A 21,310-nucleotide genomic window follows, 5' to 3' on the forward strand; every position below is an offset into this window, starting at 1 on the left:
TCTGCTGGGGGAAAAATTACTCACTTTAAGAAAACCTCTCTCCGACCACAGTGGGGTTAAGAAAGACTTTAGAGACTATTGGAGGAAAAGGGAGTAAATTCCAAATGGCTTCCTTGTTATAACTGTGAACTTTTGGCTTGTGATCTGGGTTAACTCAGTTTTTAAAGTATGGAACAAGATGAGAATAATGGCTCTAGTTCACACATCATACCACACACAAAAAAACATTTGCTGAACCTCACACACATCAGGGAAACAATTTCCCCACAAATCGCTATTTACACACTCAATTTCTCAATGTATCTTACTGTTGTTGCAGGAGTTCTTGTCAGGCAGGGAGTAGCCCAAGTTAGCCATCTCCTGCTTTGCCTGGAGTGAGGCCTTCCACTGGGCCTCAGGTAGGTCCACAGCCAGCTCATGGATGCTGCTGGAGTGGAGAATCTGGGTGGTGGCATAAGGAGTGGCCTGGGATGTTTGGCCTGGGCTGTTATAGTTGGCTTTGGTGGTGAAATCGATGCTACTGTAGATGGCTCCATCAGAGAGCATGGTGCCTGTCTTATCCCCTTGCCCACTGGGGAGATCTGGAAAAGGGTAGGGAGAGGGTTTATAGAAATGTAGCTGTCCTCTTAAGGACATTTTGACATCACTTAAAACCCAGGAGTTTTTAAATAAAAGCTGTTAGATGGAAAGACAATAAAGGAAGAAGACTATCAAACTTTATGTCAGGTTTTGAGAGACCTGGAATTCAAGCGCACATGGTCTGGATTTTACAGTCTGGGGCTTGATGCTTTCAGGTTATCTCAATTCTTAAGAAACATCACTTAAAAGATTCATCTCACTGAAAAAAAAATCATCACAGTTATTCATGCATTCAAAGCCTCAGCCTCCCAGCCGAGGTGCCCCGTTCCCTCTTTGCATGTGTGGATATCTCACTCCCCTCCCTTCTCTGCTAAACATGAGGGATAACGCTGCTGTTCTGCGTGTGAGATGACAGAGGGAAAGACAAAGAGAGAGAGGTAGGAAAAGAGCAAGCAGATTCTCTCCGTAGTGCATGGTTTGCATGCCCAGTGAAGGGGAGATGATGTAAAGCCATGGCGGAAGTGTCCGCGTCTGCGCCATTCAAGCTGTGCCTGTCCTTCACGACTGGCTGCTCAAGACCATCCTTTCAAACACCCATCCACCCCCTGCTCCTCTGCCCGTCTCTGCCTCACATTCTCTTGCTCTGAGGTATGGGCTATGACACCAGGCTGGACTATTTGCCATTACTCAGCTGACAGCAGACGCCTCTGATGTGATATATAAACATACATCCGAACACACAAGCAATATGCATATATGTATATGTCTTGTGGACATCCATTATATGTACATGATGAACAACATGAGCTATGGTAGAACAGAAAGCAAGGCAGGCCATCATCTTTCATCTTTTATGGTATTTTTCTCCTAAGAGACCACCAGGGCAGACCTTCACTTACCTCCTCGGCCAAAGTTACTCAGGTCATTGGGTCCCCCGGAGCTGCTGTTGACAGGCAGGCTGGTTGCTGGCCAGGAGTCCGCTAACCAGGGGTAGCCTGGGTCACTGGCATTCAGTAGGCCTGGTCGGCTGGGGGGGACACACAGGATGGCACACCAGATTAAACACAGGCTGTAACTAACACCTGAGGTTTATATGTATATACGCTGTACATATATACCCAGTTATTTATTATGCATAGCTTAGTTCTACATCACATTACTGCATTTAGAAATAAAGAAACATGACAGCAATCAGCAATGAGACAAAGTAAAGACATACAATTAAACATATGTTTAAACATTAGTTTGTGTAACGCAATCTGTGTTTGTGTGAGATAAGCTTGCAATAAGCCTCTGAAGCTGATGAGACACTTCTGAGATAGAAGGAAATACTGTACGGATACATTTCTTCTCCCACAAAGTTGGAATTCCTTTAGGCAAACACAGCCCTTTATCTCTCTATTTCTCCTGCTGCGTTTTTGTCACATACACTGAGCTATTAATGCAAAAGCACACCGTGGAGACACTAATGCATGCATTGGCTCTCTGCACACATGTGCAACAGTGCACATCGACACCCACATGTATATGTTTCCTTATTCATTAATATCTTGCACATTCTGCTGGGTTTTCCCATCAACCCCTTGTGGTGATGTCCAGACAGTCTATATCTTATTTGATGAGACGTCAAACGTCCGCCCTAGCCCCCTCCATGACGCCCTGGCCCACTTGTGGGATACCTGCATATGCAAGAGGGCAGCTCCATTTAACAGGTGTTGCATCCCTCATGAGGGGGTGAGAACCATAAAAAACAGCAATTAAGACTTTAACGTCTCATGGGTGACTGCTGGGAGGCTATTAAGGCCACTTTACTGTACAATCACGTCTGAGGCTCGTTACCATGGGCAACACAGATGGAGTTAAATGAGAATGAGAAATTAAGTTTAATGCCTTTGTTTAGGTGTCAGTTCATTGATACATCATACTCTATTTGTTTCTAATGACTTTCCATTGAAATGGATTTGAATCAATGTAAACAAAAAGTTAAGAATGGATAATTACTAATTTACTGATTGACGTCGAGGTAGGATACAAAAACATGCCCTGTGCAGGCAAAACAAAAATAAATAAAAATAATTCTTCCACAGGGTCTCTTTTACTAATTTTCCCTGAGAAATCATACCCTGCATTGGTCAGACAAGCACCACATGTGAAGAAGCGGATGGCATTGCCTTCTCAGAAACACAGCACACCCCGCTGTCAAACACCGGCAGTGCTGTATGTAGCCGACTACAGATCCACATGTGCTCGGAAAAGCTGTGGAGCACAGTAGTTAGCAGTCTGGCTGCTTGATGGAGCTTTTTGTCTCAGCTCCGGTGGGGAGATGTGTTGGCTCTGTGGGACTAGGAGAGAGTCAAGCCCTGAGGAAAAGGGCAGGTAATGGGCGTGTTGAAGTCAGTCTCTCCCTCATCCACAGGTTCTAATGAGAAGAGCTGTTCCACAGAAGAGGGAGGCCAAATGAACTGCAGCCCTGGCAAGCTAAGAGCCCTTGCTGTGGTTCCTGAATGCCAAAACAGGCCCTCCGGGGAGACAAGTCATTCAAATTGATGGCTGTGCATCAGACACATGCACTTTTATAGGGTAATACATCTTTTCCCGTCCTTCTACTTCTGTTTCTGGCTGCCATGTCCCCCACAACCATCATTCTCTCTCACCACACCATCTTTCCCTAACCCTATTTTACTTTATCCCCCCCCCCCTTTTTCTTTATCTCTCCTGCCTGCCTCTTGTGTGCTTAGCATCGGTCAAGTTTCCAAGCAGTTGAAAAAGAAACGGACATTGTTCTCTTTTGTTGACTCCAGCGAGACTGCACCATAACAGTGCACCGTCTAAAGTAAAAGACTGTACCTTTGTCTTATTACTAGTCTCACTTGTCCTGTGTGCTCCAGCGAATCCTCCCCCCAGCCCACTAGAGAAAGACCATTCGAAAGACAAGGAGCTGACAGTTGAAATGGCTGCATTGTCCTTGTATTTATCACACAGAGGTATTCTTACTAAGGATAATTAGAATAAGACTGATTCATACTGGGGATATTTGTTATATAATATATAGAAATAAATGTGTGTGCAGCTGTGTGTGCATGTGTGTTTGCGTGTTTGTGTGATGGGATAATGGGTGGGTGGGGGATGGACACTGGGTCATATGTCTAATGAAAAGTTGACACCTAACTTTTAATCCGTGCCCAACCTAGGATGGATGGCAGCCTTGGCAGATAAAATTTGATTTGGACCGTTCCCTCTTCCTGTTAGACATTTCAGTTACTTGTGATAGGTAGGAAACCATAAATGCTGCCTAAGATGCCTGACACTGAGCTCCTCATAAATAAGCCAAGTGAGAGATATTAATTCCAAAGCAACTTCATAAATCAGGTGTTTATGGTCCCACAGACTAGTGAATGGAACTTGGATTAAAAGTCTAGACGTTAGCTAAGACTTCGAGCAATGGAAAACGCAGATTACTTTCTAGATTAACTCTCAAGGAACATGCTGTCATTTAACATTCAGATCCCGGGATGTGAAGGAATCTCCATAGCAATGGCCTTGAAGAAACCTGTTCACTGCATTGCTCAGCCCATTCTTCCTGCCTATAGGAGTAAATCTGCTTTGCTAAAATATTGATCAGTGCTGAGATAGGAAGTTATTACTACCTCCTAATTACCATCTCCCTATTGACAGGGGGATAAGGAATGAGCCCTTATCAGCTTTTATCAATTTCAATTGAGCAGCCAAAGTCAGACCATCCAGGTCTACCAATCTGTAGCCTATTCATCTTCCATGAATCATTTATTTTGTGATCGATTAAATGTAATTGTTCAGTCAAGGCAATTTGGCAGGCGCCAATGAGAAACTAGAAACAGACGTGGCTTCATTTACTATTGTCTAATTAATGCAATAAACAGCTCATGTAACAAATGAACACATTTTCCTCTGATACTCTGCTACACATTTTCACTCTCAGGGCAGATGGGGAAGTTGCAACATCTGGGATTTGATGGCACCAGAGTGACTAACGGATCAGAAGCTCATGTTAGAATAAGAGCTCCAGACTGCATCCTATTCCAGTGTTGTGAAAATTGTGGCAGTCACTGCTACTGACTAAAGATATGACAAATACAGAGCACCACAAATACAGACATTTCAAATCCCATTCGCTGGAGTGAAAATCAAAACCACTTATGTGGAAAATTGAAGGAAAAACACTACAGCAGAAAGTAGATGAGAAAAGGCATGGCAAGTAGCGTGGCTAATTCATTGAGAGCTCGCTGGCAGCTCACAGAAGAATATAGGCAAAATTGTCCATTGTGGCATCCAATCATATGCACACAGTAAAAAAAACATAAAAATAAAAATACTACAGCCAGAGTGCAGAACAGACACATTCCCGAGAGCCCTGAGACACACAGGGTCAGATTTAGTTGGCAAGCTCTCACTGAGTGTTTGAGATTTGGAGCCTTTACCTAGTCAGGTGTGATAAGCAGTAGATAGACAGAGGCCCGGGATTCTCAAGGGAATCTCTTGAATACCCACAAAGGCTCAGTAACTGGTGTCATTGAGATGTGCCCTATTCTCCGTAGCCCCTTTCTCTTTCACTAACACATGCTGAAATGGAGCAGGCTGTATGGGGGTGCAAGCGGGGTACCTCCACACACCTCTCCCCTGGGTAATTATTTTTACATTATTACATGTGCTCAGATCCCAGCCGCCCACGCAAGGTGACAGGCAAATTTATCACTCCAGAGGGCTTCTGGGTTGCCTGTAGCCAGCAGTGGAAGATAAATGACAAAATAAAAGCACTCTCTGCTTAAATCGTTTCTGTTAATTCTGTTGAGGAGATTTATGAGTTCATCTATCGATGCATGAATGGAGATGTGGTAGAAATGTATATTTGCACGCAGGTTTGCATGGAAGGCACACAAACAGGTATTGGAGATCTATCAATCTATCAGTCATTTATCAGTGTTAGGATCAAAAGCAGCTAGCTGTAGACTTCATGTATGTTAGGGAAATGTTGTGTTAGGATCAGTTTAGCTTAGGGCACAGAGTGATAAATACAGTAATGATGACCGGATGATACCTTTATATATTCATTTGTGTTACACCGATATTTAGTTTGGTGTTGTGAATATGAATAAAAGAAAAATGTTTCTGGTGGGACACTCACCTTCCATTGCTCATCAGGCCACCATCGACTCTCTGGAATGTCACTGAAGTCAGAAAAGAAAGAAAGAGAAAAAAGACAAAGCCAGATATTAAGTTTTTCTAGTTGGCTTTAATATATAACAAAACAAACAAAAAAAGGAAACAAGATTTATTTCCATGATTAAGATAAGATGCAATGTATTTTCAGCATTGTCCAGTTTTGCCCTTGGTTTCTATAAGTATGCTTTCTTCTGATCATCTTACACAGTTAGATAGTTGATAGATTCACTAAGGAATACAGATGTCTCTCTGTGTCCAATGCCTTTCATGAAAATAAAAAAGTGCAATGATGAGGATTGCATATTGCTTTGCTTTGCATAAGTGGAGATGTCATGTGTTCCTCAAGGACAAGATGCCTGATGAGAGAGAAAACCCATTTCATCTTTCTTATTTTGCTGCTGAGTTATTATCAGATTTGTGATTAAATCTCAGCCAAAAAATGATTAGAAAAGGCAGAGGCCTCATTAATCACATTGAGTTTTCTATCTACAGGGGTAGAGGCTGAGTTACTGATCCTTCTACTAGCAGGGCTCCCCAAAGCCATGCATGTGGCCTGTTCCATTACAGTGATCTATAGATAACAAGGGCCGCTCTTTGTCAGCGGCTAGTAAAACTCCATGGCTCAAAGTGAGAGACGGCTGGGAAGGATCTCTTTTCATCTTTGTTCAACAACCATGATGACAAAGCAGCATCAAGAGTTCTAAGCTTGTAAGAACTTCAATGGATGACAGGAAACACAGAAAACCAGCAAGAGTTTTGGAAATCACCTCATACCGATGAGGGGGGAAAAAAGAGGAGGGAAAAAAAAGCTGGTTTACTCAAGAGAGAGAAGGAGAGCTGTTAGTAATTTGGCTCATTTGTTCCACAGATGGAGATTAAAGAGAAGGAGGCTGAACATTCCTCCACTCTTTTCTGTTTCATTCAGGTTGATTCCACAACAAGCCCAGGCATGGGCGACAGAGGGGGCTTTTCTATAGGTGACGTAGTAACACAGATGACAGGGAGAGGAAACTCCCACAATAGATTACAGAGGCTGCTGGAAAGACATTTTAATGTATCGTCAACATTACCTAAACTCGCTTAATCCAATTTTCTCTCTCATAACCAAAATATTAAGGTTTTAAACAAGAGAAACACAATTTAAAATGTGTTTAGCATGCATGTCAGATAGGTTGATAATTTGTTTACTGCATTAAGGTTTAGGCAAATGAATACCAGCAAGCATAATTGAAATGCTTATTACTAACAATTGTTTAAACCAGATAAAACCAGCATTGCAGGTCTGTCTGAATGAAATATAGCTTTGACAGCCCTAGACAGACTTGCCATCCTTTATTCAGTCATAGCAAAAGCCATTTCTCTTTGTTCCACTACCAACAAACTTGCATGAGAGAATCCTCTGCCGTTTGAGAGAGGACTGACAGGAGAAGGAGGTGGAGGCGAGGGGAGGCTGTGCAGCGGGAAGGCCTCTGAAGTCCCTATCTGTGTTCAGGCACATTTCTGGGCTGCTATGGAATACTTTTATGTTAGCCAGAGTGACATGGCAGCATAGCTGTGCTTCTTGCCTCGGTTTTCCAGATAAGCACTTTCTCCAATATGAATACTGATTAATCCCCTTTAATAAGCATTAAAGGGGGGAGGACATAATCAGTGTATAAAAATTCCATCAAATCTCCTTCATGCTGGCCGCACGCCTCAACAGGGTGGTGATTTACCTCTCCTGTACTGACAGCTTTAGGAGGCAGAGACAGGACACTCTCGATACATCAACTAATTGTCAATACAGAGAAGAGCAGCACTGTAAGGCTCTTCAGCCACACTCTGGCTCATGTTCTAAATAACACCTCACTCTAACTCTTTAATCTCTTTTACATTCGACCTTGTTTTTGTGCTTGCACTCAAACTCTTTTAGTGAAATAACCTGACTCATCTTTGGCCTCTCTGAGATGTGCTTCCAATTTTAAACCAGACAAGTTTCACTAACATATTAATATCTTCCATAATCTGTTATCACAGCTGCTGTGGAAAGGCCAGAGTAGTTTGGCTTTTTGGAGGAAGGCTCCACAGGGACGACATAGCTACATGTATACTTTACTGAAAATGTTAAAAGTTAAAGTTTTCAATAAATCAAAGAAGCAGAGGCAAGGTCACAATGCTGACCCCTGACTCACACTACGACAGTTATTAGTTACATGTATACTATACAGCACAAAGGCCTCCAAGTTTTTATATTAATCTGTAATGTTGTTTGCCTCTTACACAACTTTATCTTTACTCCCTTCTACTTCATGTCTGAGACAGGAGACTCTTCTCTTCAGCTGACTCCATCCACAGACAAAGACAGATGAATGATTTCGTGTTGGTGCCACTCAGGCTCATGTCAGAAGAGAACAGTAACATTTAACACTGTTACACCCATTAAAATCTAGTTTGCAAATAAGCAAAATACATGTACATATAACAAAGTCATTGTAGCAAGGGATATTTTCGCACATAAGGAAAACAAAACAGAAGGAAGAGGGGGGAAAAAATTAAATACACCATCCAGTTACCTAATGGGCACCTATGGAGAACAGATATGTAAGTTACAACACTGTTCGAGTCTTGGAAGGAAAACAAGAAGGAATGAGATCATTGGAGGAAGAGGAAAACGAACAGTCTTACCCTGCACCAGAAACAAGACTACCACAAAGTAAATTTCACAAGACAGGATGGAACTTCATTCAGAAACAGGTAGCCACAACACACATACAAACAAATACAATACAATATGTAAATAAGGCTGTAGGTTGGGCAGAGAGAAGGGTTCAAGTTTGCAGGGCCCTGGTCATGGCCAATACCAAATTCATATTTCTTTGTGTTGTTAATTTGGGGGCTTATATAACCGTCATCTGTGTAAGGTTTAAATTTGCATTAGCCATGACCATCAGTCTGACAATCCAAGCATATATACTATAAGCGGGCAGGAGATGGATCTGCCGTGGGGTGGGGTGAGGAGACAGGACAAATGAACAGTACCTGCAGGGGTGAAGGTGAAGGACTGAACTGCAAAACAAGAAGACAGAGAAGTTGTGTGTTAAAAGCCTGTAGAGATAAGCGGTGCTTTAGGGGTATCTGCACACTGGAGACAGGGTTAAGGTAGGAGGTGCTGAGGGTCAGAGAATATAAGACCACATCATTGCCCAGTGTGCAGAGCAACAGCCAGGAAAGCAGCCGGCTCAGAGGCCACAGAGGTGTAGAGACAGTGGCAAAAACCAAAGAAAACACACAAACACATAAATGTAACAAATAGAAATGAAGAGCAAGTGAACCACACCAACGTACAGTAGCTGCTTTGGTATCTATTCTTTTTTGACTTGCTAAATAAACCATAAACATGCTTACATAAGTAAGTATTTGAGGATGCCTGCTTTTTCTTAAGGCAATAATATTCTAATTGTAGAATATCATGTTTCACTGACTGCAACACTAATGTTAGTTCATTACCATTTTCTGCTTTCTAATTAAGTCTTGTTCCCTTGGCAGTGTATATGGACTTGGTGGTTGTTAGTATTGACAGGGGCTCACTCAGTTAGATGTCAGGGTCAGTGTGTGGGAGGAGAGCTAGACAAACTCCAGCTTCAGTGACCAACAGAGAGTCCAGTCTGCCCACTCAGCTCGACCACCATGGGCTATTAACCAACACTGTGGGTGGATTTGTGAAAAAAACTGTAGCCCTCTGGAAATGATTCACGCTGACATCTGTCTCCCTGTTGAGCTTTAACACGGTAGCCATCTCAACCTCATGGCTAGCAGCCTCTGCAATGTTTCATCAAAACTGTACTGATTAAGACTAAATAATGATAATGTAGTGCTAAGTTATTCTTGCTTTGATGGGTGGTAAAGGAATTTTCCATTGTTTGCTTTGACACAAGAACAGAATGTCAGTGGTTATTTGCATAAGTGGCTATGGGGCTATGATCAGTCTAACCTGCGTAGTTGCTCAGGCCCTTTCTCTTCTTTCTCCTCCAGTAGAGCCAGATGCTGAAGCCCATGAGGATGACCCAACAGGCGCCTCCAATACCAGCAATAAAAGCAGGCTGTTTCACCACATCAGTGATCTGTTCTGTGATGCTGTTATTCCGGTTTCCATGTATAATCACATCCCGAAATTCCTTACCTGAGGGCACAATGACAAACAGGCAACAGGAAAGTTGAGACTTGAAATTAAGGCTTAAACATGTTCCACTTTTCCACTCTGCAGAAATAACAACTGTAGATACATCAAGATAGGGTTAGGGCTAGATTAAGATCAAAGAAACTCAGTCTGATGAATTTCAGCTGAGATATTGATCAAGGGAGCAGGTCATAGATCTAAAGGATGTGCAGTGAAATATAATGTGCAGACTGAAAAAGACAAAGCCTAAAAGCTTATAACAAACCCCCAGGTGAGCAGGTTGTTTGCTTAGCTCAGCCTTTAATTCACTCCATTGCTGGTAAAACACACTATGTAAAATGAAAGGAGAGGATCCTGGTCTGTATTGATCTTCTATCACATCTCACCCCAACTAGTCTGCTTGACACTATTTCAAAGTGCATGAAAGACTCAGAGCACAAACAAATGTTCCCACACATTGATAAGAAAAAAACCCAGGCACACTTGAATATAAGAAATATACGATATGCATTCTAAGTGTCACAAATGCTCTTCATCTTTATATTATATAAACATTTGTACATCCACAGACAAGCAAACATACATAATATTATAACAGCAAGCTTGAGGCTCTGCCCTAAGAGATGAAATATGTGAGTGACACTGGGGAAATAAGAACATGCTACAGGCCAAGCCATCAGTTATGGGTCAAATAAGGCACAATCTGCTTCAGCTCCACATAAATCATCTGTGGTCGGGCTACATATGAAAATAGTAGTATTTCAACAATATTATACATTTGGCAATTCCTAGTATTTAATAAAAATATCCAAATTATACAAATTAGACGAATATTAAAAAGCTTACCAATGATAATAGACTGGGGTTCGCTCTTGACTCCGACTCCTGCGCTAGTGCTGGCAGCCACTTCCACCCGGTACACCACTCCCACCTGCAGCCCACCCACCACCACTGAGCGTATAGCTGCATCCACTGTCTTATTTACATGGAAACGTGTCTCATTCCCTAGACACCAGATCTAAAGCAGAAAGATGGGGTAGAATAGACAGGTGATTCATTTTGAGCCAGGAAGTGTAAAATAAAAGTCCATGCTGACTCACAGTAACCAACCTTGTACTCTTGGATGATGCCATTCTGGTGGTCTGGTGGAGGGGGATCCCAGGAGATGCTAATGGAAGTGCTGTTCTGGTTTCCCACAGTCAGGACTGTTACCTGCTGAGGAGGGGCACTTGGGGCTGAAGGAAAAGGCAGAAAATAAACGGGTCAACAATCAAATACACCATTCTGCAGTTCAGGCAAACGAGGAAAGTATCTGATACTTAGTAACAAGAATATTGGGAAACTGTACATTTAAATGTGTTTGTAGAGGAGCTCATAAATACTGTATGTAGACACAAGTGCACAAAGCCATGAACAGAAACACACACACAATTTTCTGAGGAATGTTATTCTTCAGGGATGGCAGGTGGCTGAAGGCTGTCAAGATGTCTCATTAGGAGGGGATTTACATGAAGACCAGGGCAGGTCTGACATCACTAGAGCCTATCTTTAACATTTCACTATGATTTAATATCTCATTCTATGCTCCAGCTTGGTGGATTTGCACAGAGAATACTAGAATTGATTTGTGGAATGACGGTCTGGCACAGTCAAGAAACTGCTCTCAGTTAAGCTAAGACTCCAGCATTGACAGAGCCAGGATGACACGTGGGTCAACAAGCTTATAGGATGAAGCAGAGATGTGGAGGAAATATGAAAAAAATACATTTTAGGGGAAGGAAACAAGGTGTCAGTAAACATATTGACTGATTCCATCGATCAGCCAGATGAAACTAAAGCCACTAGGTAAGGAACAGAGGGAAGCTTCAGAGCGAGGCACATCTAAATGAATCTGTTCTGTCCACAGGCAGACAGAGAGTAGATAGAAACAAAACAAGTCCAAGCTTTCATAAACCTCACTCTGTTGTTATTCTGATGGCAACAATCTTCTGACCCCACAAGGGGTAAGAGAGGATAAATAAATAACAGTTGGCCCAACTGGAAATAACGTTTTAAAAATAATGTTTTCTCATTTCCGCAGTGGCTGGCAGGGGAGCAGCACCACAGCAGAATACTGACAGGTCAATTACTCCTGGGCTGCCTCTCCCTCACCTCGCCTCCATCCAAAATGGCACGTGTCACCCTGTAAATCTGTGCTCATCCCTCAGCACGATTGGTCATACTGGCCCCCAGAGAACCAGAAGGCCCTGGCATGATAGAAGATGAATGGGCCCAATGATGAACCCAACACCTTGGCCAGATTAGAAACAATCTACCAAGGGAGCATCTGATCAACCATCATGCTCAGGGCTCTCCAACGCTGCATTACATCCAGGTGACAAAGTGCTGGATTGGTGTTTAGCAGCCATCAGAGACAATGTCGTTCAAAGTTAATGTTATGAATGATTTAGCAGCTTATTATCATGCATATTTGTGCTAAACAATACACATTTTTCATTAGAGGCCTCAGAGGCTGTGCTAATAAAGCCATTAGTAGAGTGATGTATGGTGGGCGGGAATGTGACCTCCTGTCTCTCACGTCTGCACATTGCTATGCTGGATAATGAAGAAATACAAACATATCACACCCATGCAAAAAAGCCAATAGCTGATATTCTCCACCCCATCCACATGAATGAAAATCAGTCCACAGCAAATCATCTATGTAAATCTTACTGATTTACCTAAATATGCACTATTTTGCATATAAAAATGATCCTCCATAGTGGCATCTTACACATTCATTCAGTAGGAATAAGATGGCAACCATAATTCATTTATCAGCTTGAATCCCTGTCCAGATGGAGAGTGAGAGAATGTGTGAAAAAGGAGGAGGGAGACTACAAAGATGGTCACAGAATTGGAGCCCTGAGCATACTGTAACCCTGCATCCATCTGGACCTGCTCTGGGGATTCTCTAATTGTGTTAGCTAATGGACAACCTAAGTTTTAATCACTCTGTGAACTAGACTTCTCTATCCATCTAGCTGCCCTGCTCAGTAGTCCCAGGGTCTCCAAGGAGCCTCGAGCCGTGTGTTTGACGGTGTGTCAGCTATGACCAGGCGCAGCAGCGGGGTTGTGACAGAAATAGAAAGTGGTCGAGCTCTCTGAGGGACTGGGATGCAGATAGAGCAGAAGCAGGGAGCATTATCAGTATTGGTAATAGCTATGACATGCAGGTTCTGGAGGCCTTAGGGGGAAGAAGTGTGTTGGCATGTATGTGTTTACTGTGTGTGTGTTTGTGTGAGAGTGTGTGTTTAGGACAGCTGTAATGTGATGGAAGTTCCACTACAGCAGCGTGTACACTGGCTGCCCACAGGAGATATGGTGCCTCTGAGAAAGGGAAAATAAATGGGTCTGTCACCCTGACAGGATGTGAACTGTCTCTTATACATACATGCCTGAATATACTGTGGCAAGATGGGCTTTGTCTCCAATATAAAGAGTCTGTATTTGTCCTTTTGTGCTGTTGTGGTCATGTACTGGTTGTCTTTACTTCAGATCGGATCATTATTTAATTTTTGGTATTAGACTTGAGGGTTGACAAGTCTAATAACAGCCTTATGTGGTTGACATAGGGCTGTTGCAGTGCTGTTGGAAACATTTCTGTTTTGAAATGGGTTAAAAGAGTAAATTCATCCAAACACAGATCTGTGTGTGAGTGTGTCATGTGTATAATATTGTGCCACACTGCTCTGTGGCCTTGTCAGAGCCTGTATGAATTGAGCTTTGGGCGACAGATCCTCTTCTCAGGAGGAAGTGTGTGCAGTGTCCAATCACAGCTCAGGCCTGTGGCTGCTGGTTGATGGATTAGAAGACAGTTGGCACTAACACCACCAATCATAAACAAAAAAAGCAATGCAGGAAGGTCAGACAGACAGGCACAATCTTGCATGCATGTGCACATACATTCACACATATTCCCTCAGTTCTCAGTATCAAAGGGAGGGTAGTGGTGCCTGTGATATTATGACAAAAATCAACATGAAAGCAGCCTGTGGGGTCATGTGTCATCCGTCATCCTACATTTGTGTTTGATAAACTATGTTGTATTCCGCCTGACATAATCTACACATACTCTTCAAGTTCCTTAGCTACATACCTTCCTCAGTAGTCCGTGCCGTCCTGGATTCACTGTCCATGCCCTGAAACTCATTGAAATAAGGCCGGACCTTGATCTCATACACAATACCCTTCTTAAGAGCGGCAAGGACAATGCCGCGCTCAGAAGGGACCTTGACATCTTGGGACTGCCAGTGTCCTGGAGAGGGCAATCCTGAAGTCTGCCTGTACAGAACTCTGTAACCCTGGATGAACTGGGACTGACGATCCACCTGATAAAATGAACAAAGATAAGATTACTGTTGTATTTCAGTACAAAAGGAGCAGCGCAGTGTTATCTTGGGCCAGCCGCCACATAATATGAAAAGAAGGATGTTTTTCTGCAATGTAGTTTTTCCTCCCAGGATTGCATTCATGACACTTTAGAGGCTTGTTTAATGGATCTTTTATCACCAGCTATGACACACTTAGCTCAATTAACGCCCTGGCATTACCTCATACACAGCTCCCAGCCCAAAGTGTTCCCTCCTCCATTAAAAAGACTTTTCTGTAATACCACCTTAAAGGACATGTGCATGTCTTATAAATACTAACTAGTGACACCGGAGAGTAAGTCCTACCACATGTACGATGGGCTGTGTGTATGTCATGCAGCAACAATCACAAACACCTTAGGGACATGGCGCAAATACAAACTAGAGGTGATAACAGCAGATCTGTCCAATAGAAAATATGAAGAGACCGAAGTTTGAAAGCTCCTTGCAACCCACAATAGACTCCTCCCTTAAAACTTGGGCCTATTTAGCTGGACAAAAAGCTGAATTATTTAGAGGTGGAGCAGGGGCATAACTCACTGTAATGGCTTGTTAACAGTAGAAGAAGTGAGCGGGGCTTCCAAGTGGGATATTAAGCAGCTGTTTTTTGCCACTGTAGCCTGAGTAAATCAGCAAAATGGATTCCCTGCTTGGTGCGTGACTTTTATTAATGGAATGATTTGGGAATATAAAAGCTCTCTGAGAGTGGCCTCTCTGTTTACTGAAAGGCTCTGATTGATTAGGTAGCCATGTTTTGTGTTGACTGTGCATTGCAATCATAAAGCAATGTTTTAGCATTAAATTAGCCACCAAGTCTTGAGGTGAGACTTATTACAGGGGTCAATAAACATGTCACCAGGAAAACTGCTAATGTGGTTCATTTGAAAATGAAAACAGGCACCTCATGTCACTATATGATAGGTGTAAAGTGTAAATACATGCACCAGAGTGATTTATAGCACCACAATCGAAATAAACCTGCACATATGCTATATAAAGACCTGAGCTTTGAAGAATATACAGAGCACTTTTGTCATCATTACTGTACAAGCAAATGAAAAAAAAAAAACAGTAATGTTAATGTTTTTAATAAAACTGATTTTGTGCTGATTGTGCATACATATGGTAGAAGAGCATGTATGGTGTAAAATAAGATTAATGCATCATATCATTGTAGTAGGAAAATAGTTTTTAACCACAAACATTAATTTCAATCAGATTTTATCTGTGCAATGTCTTTGTTTTAAGAGGGAAGCAGCTGAAGATTTGGAAGATTGATGAACAACCAGATGTCTCTGACATCTCTTTTGATGTTCCCTGTAGTTAAAAGAAACCCTTTTCCAGCTATTTGATGTTCAGTTACTTTTAAGTCAGCAATTACAATATTTCAAAGCTGCAGCCTTATGGAACAACCTGACTAACATTTCCAAACATAAAACAAATGGTAGCCTCGAGGAGCAGCTTTTTGCTTTCAAAAATAGATCTTGTGTTAATATCAACTAGCTTGACTTTATGACTCAATTCTACACAATCAAATATCTAAATGAACACAGAGCAAAGAGAAAACCAAAGACAAAACAACTGATTTTACATAAATCTTAGTTTTTCCAGTAAAAGGCCTCAAGCTGAACAAATGAAAATGATGTACATGATTAAAGTGTCGTGGTAAATAAATATAGTTGGATTCTGTATGTAAAATAACAAGCTGCACTTACTGTCCATGTGACCTGGATGGTTGTGGGACTCTGGACAACTGGGTTGTGTAACCGAACTATGACTTCACCAAGCTCCTTCTGTACATGCCTGTGGTCAACACCCTGAGCTGGCGGACTTATGTCTATGAAAGAGAGAAAGAAAAATGTATAAGACAAACAACAAATGCATGTATGTGTTTCTTACATCCAAAAGTAAAATGTTGCCCACTCTCTTCCACTTAGTTTTACCAGAGTTTACTGAGTTTCTTAGAATAAGTCTTGGTTCATCACCATCATGAGGGGAATGGTTAAAGACAGACTGAATAGACCAACGGGATTCAACAAAAAGGCATACACTTAGCGATCATTATTTTGTTTGAAAAGGAGCAACTTCATCTGCATTAAAATGACCTCATTTCATTTTGTGTTAAGGCACTTGTCTGGTTTGAAAAAAAGAAAAGAGACTTGGGCTGGCAAAGTTCTTCAGATGTGTGACTTGTCTGCACTTATTGGAGCCTGACTGAACAACCACATCAACGAATGAACTCTGAAAGCGCGACCCCCAGACATAATGGATGGAAGATGAATGGACAGTATGACACTATTTTCTAGCTCATTTCCCATCTCCCATTTTGCACATGCATGTGTTTCAAGCAATAAAAAAATAGTCTATGAGATACTGAGTGTGGTTGTAACAACCCACATTTTGAGTTATTTACTAAATGAAAGTGAAAAGCTTAAAGGAAAAAATTATATTTCAAGAACGCTTCATTCAGACAACCCAACAGAGTCGTGAATCACAGGCCACACAAATAGGGCACGACAGGCCAAACACAGTTAAAACGAAGTGGAAAATCAATTAGTCATCAATGTATGCTATTGTCAATAAACATGTCTATATATCATTTCAAGGCCCTACGGTCAGCATAAAAGAGATATGCTGAATTTCAAATTGAATTCTCTGCTTTTTATGAAGAACACACTCTCGGCTTGCATTTGACATTGCTTGGCTAAAATGTGATTTTTTTTTTCTTTCCCTTTCTTTTTTGTGCCGGGAACTTATCATATCAATGTAATCTGGAGACTGTGGTCTGTCCGGTACCATAATCAAATCTTCTTTTGGTTTAGAGGCAGTCATTTTCTCCTGTTATGATCATTAACATAGCAGGGATAGCACTAACTGAGTTAGGCCCTCCAAAAGTAGACATGCTTATTTTACATAATTGCTTAAGTGTAGCCTTAATGAGCTGGGCTTGAGATTGAGAATTTGACCTCTGGAAAGTTCTGCAGTATATCAGTGTGGCTATTCACTGCGGATTGCCAAGAGGGGATGATAAGTATCACTTTGAAGGGAAGCACTGCAACCTTAACCTATAAGGTGCAGCAAAAAATTATACTCAGCAAAAAAGAGAACTATGTTTCAATGGTGGAAGTGATTATGACACGTTTGGAAATTATTATACATGTATTATCCAAAGAGGGTTGAATCAAAGGCAATCCGACTTGATTGCCTTCGAGTAAACCCTCCTAGGATAACCATGACCTGGATCACTTAGAATCATTACAGACATTGCACATGTGCTCAATAGACACTGCTGAACATTCCTTTCATATTAATTAATTTAGTTTCAGTTATTAAGTTATTTAAGGTACCTTGTGTTCTGACTGGTTCAGACATGGGACTTGGATCACTCAGGCCCTGGCTGTTGACAGCTCGGACCATGAACAGGTAGATGGTGTTGGGACGGAGACCTTTAACAGTAAACTGGGTGGTTTTCACATGATCTGCTACTGTTTGCCAGCTGTTGCTCACTGATTGGCTGTAATGGGAAAGAAGCGGGTTATTTCACTTTATTTTGACATTATATTGCTTGTGAAATAAAACATGTTTGTACCTGTAAGCAACAGAATAACAAAGCTACTAACTGGCCTTCAATGTTACTGGTAAAACAAACCTGAATGCTTCAATGACAAATGAAGAGACAGGTGATGCTCCAACCATCCCGGACTGCCAGGACAAAGACACACTGTTCTTGGTGACATCCGTGACCTGAGGCTTAGACGGTGGTCCTGGAAGCTCATTCTCATCATGGTTTTTTGTGACTATCACTCCCCCAGCTTCTGAAGTATTCAAATGATAAAGAAAAATGTAATGTAATTTTCTCTAACAAGTGGAACTGAGAATTTTTTTTTAACATAAAATACATGAAATCAGTATGGCTTGCTGTACCTTTGACTTCCAAGAAAGCACTCCATGATGTTTCACCACTAGAACTGGTAGCCACACATGTGTATATCCCAGAGTCTGAAAGCTGGAGTGCAGTAGAAAACACATGCACATATGAATGCAAACAAACACACGCTAAGAGCATCAACACACAGAGTGCAATGACTCCACTAATCATACTTTCAGTGAAAGAGCCATTTGATTTCACATATCGTGAGAGCAGTAGCAGAGACAGACTACATGTGATCTTCCTCTCACTGAAACACTGATAAGAGATGGAGCGACTTCACAAGCTAGCCTTGTGCTGGCCAAATTGTGTGTCATTTGTGAGTGCCTCAAAGTGCTGACGCTAATTTCCTAATGAATTCCATTTTCTACTCACCACCCTTCCATCACTTTTCCACTCCCTCTCCTTATTTCCCCACTGTCCTGCCGACCACAACAAAGCCAGGCTAATTAATTTAGGGTGGGCTGCTGGAACCCCCTGGACCGATGACAGCTGGCTTGTCTCTCCATCCCTCTTAGGAACTTTGTTTTTTTTGTTGGTTTTTGTCCCTGTGCCTTCCTTCCATTTATTAAATAACATGTCAGTGGTCGGCAGCTTTGTCAAGCGTAATAGATATTCCACTGAGGCCTCAGAGTGGGGAAAGGAAGATGTGAGCCTTTTAAATTTAATCTACTCTAAATGTGTATGTGTGTACGACACGTGTGTGTATATGTCTTAAGTGCATACATGTTTCTATCCTACAGCTGGAGTCCATCCAACTCTGCACAGCTGAGCCATGTCAGCGTTGCCATGCCACATAAGTGATACTATCAAACAATTAATGAAATAAAATAAATAAATGATGCCTATTTATCTTAAGGTATTATGGTTCCTCTTGTACATCAAATTTATGCTTAAGCCATGTCCTACTTAATTCTACAAAAGCTTATATCTTTCTGTGTTGCAAGCATGAACATACAAATTTACATAAGAGACAAGAAAATAGAGTGATAAGAAGATAGAGTAGTGACAAAGACGTGAAACAAAGAAAAAAAAGGACATACTTCATTATATGATAGCACAACTGACTGGTGGGTCTTAACATTATACAAGCGAGATCCTTTACCTTGACGTTTTTGATCTGGAGGCTTCCCAGCTCCTGCAGGGACATACGAGGGTCCTTTCCCAGCAGACTGACCCCATCCTTCAGCCAGCTGATGGAGGGGATTGGGTCTCCTGATGCTTGGCACTTCAACAACGCCACACTGTCCACCCCTAATGTCTGGTTGGATGGGCCTTGGCGAATGATGGGTGGTGGTCTGTCTGTGAACACTGCAATACGAAGACAACATTATGGGCATATCATTATTTACAAGATACATTCAACTACAGTTTGAAGTTTAGATGGATGACGTTGTATACATAAGGCGTCCGACTATGAAAGCACTGATCATAAAATACGGTGGTGGTGGATGTGGGTATCTATCATAAAGTAACCTATTTTCTCTACAGGTCTTGTAATTGCACCACAGAACAATGACTTTTTCCTGTTTTTCCTGGAAGCAGGGCAAAAACAGCTGGGTAGTGTTTTTTAGTTTCATTGATGTGGCAAAGGGATGCTAAGCAGTTTCCAGTTATTGCCTGGGCTGCCTTATTTTTATACACTACTCTAGACTCTGTGGTACAGTTTGTTGGGAGGCTCTTGCCTTTTGACTCAGTGTGGTTCAGATAAATACTTCATTATGTGCAGTGTGGGGCACAATAAAAGGTGAATTTCAAATACGAATTTACACTGAAACAACCTCATGATATACACAAGAGATGTAAGAGTGAAGAATCAAACTCTTAACAGGAAATTCTCAGCAAAAACAACCTTTTTACATATTAGTAAAGTTTCACTTTAGATGCTAATGCTGTGATGAATTCAATTCATATGAGAAAATTAATTTGTTATAATGTGCCAAAAAAGCCAGTGGGTTCTTTCTATGAAATACTGGGTATGTCAGAGGTGATCTCATAGAGAGTTAGCAGTCTAGTGCACAGGCAGTTTATATATTTAGAGTTGAATAATGTGGAGTCCCCCTGGCATCACAGAACCCACATTAATTAGAAGGTATGGATTAATGATGTCAGACCTGCAGGGGCTAATTACCAAGTCTACCTCAGTAACCTTTCAACACATTATCACACCCTCGTTTCCACCCTTTTTCTCTCTAGCAGCCACATCTGACAAAAGGAAGCGATTCCAAGCTTGTGCTGCATTATGGTCACCCTTGGTTTTGAGGCCCCTGGGAGAGACAGAGAAAAACTGTGCAGAAGGCCCTCTATATCATCTAACACAAGCCAAATGTAGTACATCAATTTCAATGATAATAGTTCATTCATTATTTTAGTCCACTGGATTGTTTATTTTAAGGAGAATGTGATCATATGAATCATAAGTGATAATCTGAATCATGAGTGGATCCAAAGCACCTCCTCCTAGACAGTGGGCTCACTGTGCTGTAGTTTATCTTATCTCATAAGCACATCAAGGAAGTCCTCTGCCGGCTTTCGCTTTCACCTCAAGATTTACACCAACATTACAATCTAGAATAAAGCTAAATAGCCTGAAATATGATGTGCATCCATGTTTGTTAAAGGATGTTTTAAGCACAGTTCACAACTCCAACACTTTTCTTTTCAACAAATGACAGTTAGCTTTGACTGAGGCAAGTGCACAAATAGAATCCTTTGCTTGGTCTAGGGGCTTGATGAGTCTGATGTATGTGTTGATGGCATGTAGGAGTGACGGAGGGAGGAGGTGAAGCTCAACTGAGGCCTTGGGTTTCTGGATCAGGAATTTCTCATTACAGATCTCCTTGAACTCCACAGACTGTTGTCAGTGCATGGTGCAGTAAATCACAAGAAGACTGCAGCAGGTGTGGCCATGACCTCACCCCGGCCCTCCTGTACTCTTTCCTCCTCTCCCTCATTTTCTTTCGACCTGCCTCACACTCATTTTCTCACATGCCTCATCTAACACATTCCAGCAGAAACAAAATCATTATTTCT

The 21,310-nt window shown here is 41.7% G+C and overlaps 1 protein-coding gene across 7 annotated transcripts in view; it reads right to left on the minus strand.

The window, feature by feature from the left end:
• The window catches only part of robo2 (roundabout, axon guidance receptor, homolog 2 (Drosophila)), a 166,664-nt gene that overhangs the window by 21,872 nt on the left and 123,482 nt on the right, over positions 1 to 21,310 (minus strand). For 4 of the 7 annotated variants that reach the window (XM_062419712.1, XM_062419709.1, XM_062419711.1 and 1 more), the window contains exons 10-21: positions 19,383 to 19,588; positions 18,274 to 18,355; positions 17,999 to 18,164; positions 17,697 to 17,863; positions 16,065 to 16,186; positions 14,076 to 14,307; positions 11,045 to 11,169; positions 10,781 to 10,952; positions 9,749 to 9,937; positions 5,741 to 5,783; positions 1,479 to 1,606; positions 309 to 581 (exon numbers count right to left, since the gene is read on the minus strand). In XM_062419712.1, the coding sequence (XP_062275696.1) occupies positions 309 to 581; positions 1,479 to 1,606; positions 5,741 to 5,783; positions 9,749 to 9,937; positions 10,781 to 10,952; positions 11,045 to 11,169; positions 14,076 to 14,307; positions 16,065 to 16,186; positions 17,697 to 17,863; positions 17,999 to 18,164; positions 18,274 to 18,355; positions 19,383 to 19,588 (1,905 nt within the window). Of the gene's footprint in view, positions 1 to 308; positions 582 to 1,478; positions 1,607 to 5,740; positions 5,784 to 8,796; positions 8,824 to 9,748; positions 9,938 to 10,780; positions 10,953 to 11,044; positions 11,170 to 14,075; positions 14,308 to 16,064; positions 16,187 to 17,696; positions 17,864 to 17,998; positions 18,165 to 18,273; positions 18,356 to 19,382; positions 19,589 to 21,310 lie in introns of all 7 variants that reach the window. The other 3 variants (XM_062419708.1, XM_062419710.1, XM_062419706.1) reach the window with 1 other exon arrangement.

This window comes from Scomber scombrus, chromosome 5 (genome assembly GCF_963691925.1).
Source record: "Scomber scombrus chromosome 5, fScoSco1.1, whole genome shotgun sequence".
NCBI lineage: Eukaryota > Metazoa > Chordata > Actinopteri > Scombriformes > Scombridae > Scomber > Scomber scombrus.